This window comes from Lupinus angustifolius, chromosome LG08 (assembly GCF_001865875.1).
Source record: "Lupinus angustifolius cultivar Tanjil chromosome LG08, LupAngTanjil_v1.0, whole genome shotgun sequence".
In the NCBI taxonomy this organism is placed as follows: domain Eukaryota; kingdom Viridiplantae; phylum Streptophyta; class Magnoliopsida; order Fabales; family Fabaceae; genus Lupinus; species Lupinus angustifolius.
Window position 1 is genome coordinate 20836624 of NC_032016.1, and position 6000 is coordinate 20842623.

A 6000-nucleotide genomic window follows, 5' to 3' on the forward strand; every position below is an offset into this window, starting at 1 on the left:
AGGTGATCTTTGCTAAAATAGGAATTAATGTATATATGCTGAGGGACACTATAATCTGCTATTTTAGACTAAGTGATTAGCACCAAAAAAAAATTAAAACTGCTATGTTGAGAGGAAGTAATCAAAATATGTTATGTTAATTAAAATAATTAAATATTTAAGATTTTTTTTATTTTTGTTTTATTTTAATTGGTTCAAAACATGTTTGAAGATGTGGTTGACGATATCATATCCTTCTCCGAGATGAGCTATCTAACATTCTAACCTAGCTCATGATGAGTCAACAGCTCAACTCATACAGAAAATTGCTATAAATACCAAGCTTTAATTATTTTGTAGTGTATTCTATTCACAACCCTAATCTTATATGCACACGAAATAGCTATGCATATTTTTTCTTCCATTTTCTACTGATGTAGTTTCACAACAAGAGTGATCCCTCCCAGTTACCACCGATTAAATAGTCATGTCCATGTAAAAGTAAAATTTGGTGGAACACGCTGTAATGTTGCTGTCCTTACTAAAAGTTCTTATGCATTTTCAAACCAATTCACTAAACCAATTGAAACATAACACGTGACATAAATTACTGTAACATTTTACTCTAACTAGTAGAGTTTTCTTCGTGTGTAACTGAACAAATTAATAGGTAGGAGCAATTGAAGCGAACTAGCGAAGGTATATACAGCATCATAATTTGAAAACAACTACTTCCAATGGCACTGAGTGAACATTTTTCTCATCAGACTCCAAAAGTCCAAAATCTTCTCTCTTGTTTTCTGGGCAATATCTTGTATTCCATAATTGTGGGTGAGGATCTTTTTCTAGTTCGGGAGAAAAGTACATCAAAATCAAAAGAAAAATATATATAATATTATACTTCATTTTTGGATACGATAAAATAACATTTTATCATTAGAAATAAAAGTAAAAGCCTTTTCTGATTCACTCTCTTTCATTGGTGAAAGAAATGCAAATTATAATTGTATACAATAACTTAATATATTTTTTTTTTGGAAAAAATGTTCTCTTAAACTCCAACCTAAGGGATGACGATAAACAACTTAAAAGTGATAAAAACATATTAAGAATATAAGTCTACTTTCTTTAAAACTATTAAATGTTTAGTCTGAATTTAAGAAAATCCATAATGTCTAAATATAAGTCTACTTTATTTAAAAATGTTGTCTTTAACCTCTTATTCTCATCCATAACGTATGAATTTAAGAAAATCCATAAAAAAAAAGAATAAGACAATGTGAGAGAAGAGATGTTTTCCCATATTCCAGGTCTCATATCAACACATCACTCTTTTAAGTTTAACTTCTCCACATTAATACGCTATAATTGCAAGACAACTCTAGTGCTGCACTTAATCTAATATTAGCATTCTATAAACTGAACACGCAGTTCCGATTTTCAGAAAATAATAGTACTTGGAGAAGTTATAGTAGCAAGCAACAAACACGTACAATTTAGAAAGACAGTGAGGTTCATTTATTCATTATTTGAGGTATTCAGTGACGTCATTTTTTTGCATTGTTGCATTCTTATAAAGAGGGACACGCAGATTCAAAGGCCTCATAAGAAGTTCAAGAGGGGTTTCAACAAGTGAATATGGAGCTTGAGATTGCAGATATTGAGTCTCAAACTACTTACAAAGCAACAATTCAAGAAGAATCACGTGACATCTTTCACAAGGGAAATCGTTCTATAATTCTCAAGGTGTGGTGGTTAAAATTAACCAATACTTCTTCATAATTATGATCATTATCATCGTCTATGCAAATGCATGGGTCTAATTAAAAATGATGATTAAGTTTTTCTCATGTATAATTAAATTATTATACCCAGATATGCTTTTCAAGTAACCATTTCTTATAATGTTTATCTATTGCTGATGGTATGTTATTGTTGATTCATAGTTCCAGATGCATTAATGAGCCTGTTATTGCCTTCTACCACTTTTATATTGTGCTTTCTTAAAAAAAAGAGAGTACAGATCATTTTTTCCAGAAAAAAATATAAACCAAGATAATGATATAAAAGTTAAGGTGGTCGATTTTGCTCTCATATTCTAGGACGGTTAATAATATTTATACATCATTTTCTTTATATCATTCTTACAATACTTTTTCAAGGTATCAAATGAACATAGTGAAGTATATACCAATTAACTAAGATATAGGGATAATGTAATTACATCTCTGTGCTTATTCCACGGGTATGTTAACACTTCTGTTCTAATTAGTACTTCCATATTTTGTACAAGACTGAAAGTACCGATATTCTCACATGTTGTTTTTTCCAGGCATGATCACTACTTATTCATTGTTAAAAAAATAGTTTGATCAATAATATAAAAATGTGTGTATAATATGTGGAGGAAAAAGAGTGGAAATACTATTATTCATTTTGTGCATTAAATAGGAGACAATATTTATAACCCCTTTTATTTTTGTGAGATATTATTGATATATATGAGATAAAATATAAGTGACAGATGAAGATAAATTCATTTATTATATAAATTTGTTAAATTGAGGTTTAAATGATGAACTCTTTTTTGTTTAACATATACTACTATGGACCTATACTGAAAATGGTTTTAATCACTGTATACAGTTCCACAATGTTGTATACAAAATTCAGACAAAAAAAGTGGGATTATTTGAGAAGAACAAAAAAGCAGAAGAGAAAGTGATCCTAAATGGAGTAACAGGCATGGTTGAACCTGGTGAAATTCTAGCCATGCTTGGTCCATCTGGAAGTGGCAAAACAACTCTTCTAACAGCCTTAGGAGGCAAGCTTGGAGGGCAGCTTCAAGGAACCATAACTTACAATGGCAAACCTTTCTCAAATTCAATGAAGAGAAAAACTGGTTTTGTTACACAAGATGATGTTCTCTATCCCCACTTAACTGTCACTGAAACTCTAGTCTTCACAGCTCTTCTAAGGTTGCCTAATAGTTTCACCAAAGAAGATAAAATCATGCATGCAAATGCTGTCATGACTCAACTTGGTTTAACTAGGTGCAAGAATAGCATCATTGGAGGCCCATTGCTTAGAGGGATTTCAGGGGGAGAAAGAAAAAGGGTTAGCATTGGACAAGAAATGCTCATAAATCCAAGCTTGTTGTTTCTTGATGAACCTACCTCTGGCCTTGACTCAACAACAGCTCAAAGGATTCTATCAACTTTGTGGGAGCTAGCAAGTGGAGGGAAAACTATTGTGATGACAATACACCAACCTTCAAGTAGGATATACTACATGTTTCACAAGGTGTTGCTGCTATCAGAAGGGAATGTATTGTATTATGGAAAGGGGTCTGAAGCTATAGAATATTTCTCTAATATTGGATATGCCCCTACAATGGCCATGAACCCTGCAGATTTCCTTTTGGATCTTGCAAACGGTATGTTGCCTATTATATTATTTTCAAGGTTTTAAATTTGGGTCGGTGAACATAATTGATGCCACAACTTTATGGTTTTAGAAGTCTCCCCAACTGCCACATTTTCTGGCATTAGTCCACAAATTTAATAAGTACAATGTAATGGCGACGACAATTTAAAACTGATTATTTCACAAGCACAAAATCAACTTTTGTTGTTTTTTCTTATATAGACTCCATCATTGCTATTATAGACAAAAGTCAGGATTTTTTGTTTCTACTACTAGTGTATTGCCAACATATATTTGGATTTCACTAGATTGCAAATATGCAATCCACTTCTAGAGTTGGTGCTTCAACTAGTAAGTTTTGTCACCAAAAGTGTGACAATTGTACTCAAGGACAGAGATAACTCTTGGTTTCTAACTTTCAACATTTATAAAGTTTGAACTTATAGACAAATTCTTTCTGCCAATGAGTATTAGATTCTCCATCTACTAATATGGTAAAGGTCCTAATAATGAAAAATGTGTTATATAGGTACCACAATAAGGTTTTGATTTATATTTATTTATAGGAAAGTACTAGACCCATGGGGTATAATTTCTTACTAGGCCAAGTTTGGTGGAAAAATTCAGGTGTCTACACAGATCAACCGAATGAGGACCATGCCTTAAACAAACACAAATTGATTTCTGCATATAAGAACTACTTCAATACCAATTTGAAGCCCAGTCTTCATGAGATTCCTGATTATGGTAAAAGTCAAGGTAGATTTGAAGACAATGGGGTTGAGAAATGGCCTACCACTTGGTGGCAACAATTCTCTGTGCTGCTAAGAAGATATGTAAAAGAGAGAAAACATGAATCATTTTCTGGCTTAAGGGTTTGTCAGATCCTCCTGGTTTCCTTTATTGCAGGACTACTCTGGTATAAGTCTGATATTTCACACTTGCAGGATCAGGTAACAACTTTCAAAATATTATAATAAATAATAATAATAATAACATCAACAACAAAAAGATTGATGTGTCCAAACCAAATTGAAAGAATAATGTGCTTCTAACAAGTCAGATTTAGCTCAACTTTGTACAAAATTTGGACTTACTATCCTCAGTTCTTTCTCATGCAATAAAAAACATATAAATGTAGTTCTTGCTAATCATTGCTTAAATTCAACAGAACATTAGGTTTGTAATAATGTGGCTGATCAGAGAACTACTTAAATTAAGTAATGAATGGCAAGTTTTTTTGTATATCTAAACTAATAGTAAGCTAATAATTATAATGATTCTACTATTGTACATCACACATTATAATTTGGCCATATGTATTTGGTTTTATGTCGTACTTACTTTTTATATATTTTTATATACAAGTATTCCAAAAATAATTAAAAAACAAAAGGACATCATGATGTAATCCTGTTTTGATGTACACAAAACATTAATCTAATTACAATTCATTTGTCCTGTTTGGAAGATTGGGCTTCTATTCTTTGTTGCAAGTTTCTGGGCTGTTTTCCCTCTCTACCAAGCAATCTACACCTTCCCAAAAGAGATATTGATGCTGAAGAAAGAACGTTCCTCTGGAATGTATAGGCTCTCTTCATACTTCTTTTCAAGAATGGTGGCTGATCTTCCAATGGAACTTATTCTACCCATCATTTTTCTTTTCATAATATATTGGATGGCAGGGCTAAAAGCTAATGTGGTTAACTTCATATACACATTGTTCAGTCTCATACTCAATGTGTTAGTCTCACAAGGGATAGGCCTTGCTATTGGTGCTATCGTATTGGATCAAAAATCAGCAACCACACTTGCCTCAGTAATAATGCTAAGTTTTTTGCTGGTTGGTGGATTCTATGTTCAACATGTGCCAAAATTTATATCATGGATAAAGTACATCTCCACTAGTTACTATGTATACCATCTACTGATGGGGTCTCAGTATGACACTAGTGACACATACCCATGTTCTAAGGGACAGTGTTTTGTTGCAGAATTTCCAATGATAAAGCAAATTGGTCTTGATTTAAGAGGCCAAATGATAGCTGCATCTGCTCTAGGGTTAATGCTAATAGGGTACAGACTTGTGGCTTATTTTGCTCTTATGAGGATTGGGGTGACAAAGAAATTGGGCTAGTGGATTTGTCTCTGATTCTAATCTAGTAGTAGTACTTTGTTTTTTCCCCCTTCAATTGAGGAGTCAGATTATGTTGTCCTTTTGTGTTACCTATAGCTGTATGCCCAAAGATCTAATTAGTCCATGTAGTACTTAGAAGAACAGAATCAAAGCCTGTCTAAGCTTTCTTGGGGTGACAATGATGTGGATGTTGAAACTTGGCGAATAAAAAAGATAATCCAATATAGGAACTCCGAGAGGAGTTTGAGGCGGGTGATGTATACAACTTTGCACTCTCGCGAGCGAATAGAATGTGACAAACCTCGAAAAGAGATTATATAAAAATAAAATTGGAATATAATCTAAGGCAGTGTTTTGTTTTTTTTACTTGATAAAATGGTTATCTAAATAAGCATTTTCTTTTTCTTGCAGAAGACAAAAACTCCAATAGTTGACATAAGTTTTGCTTCTACTAATAA

At 32.6% G+C, this 6000-nt stretch overlaps 1 protein-coding gene across 1 annotated transcript; it reads left to right on the forward strand.

Moving 5' to 3' along the window:
* LOC109353595 (ABC transporter G family member 9-like) lies at window positions 1444-6000 on the forward strand. Its single transcript, XM_019595927.1, has 4 exons — window positions 1444-1725; window positions 2626-3415; window positions 4033-4358; window positions 4877-6000. The coding sequence occupies exons 1-4, from the start codon at window positions 1618-1620 to the stop codon at window positions 5540-5542; spliced, it is 1890 nt and encodes a 629-aa protein (XP_019451472.1). The 5' UTR covers window positions 1444-1617; the 3' UTR covers window positions 5543-6000.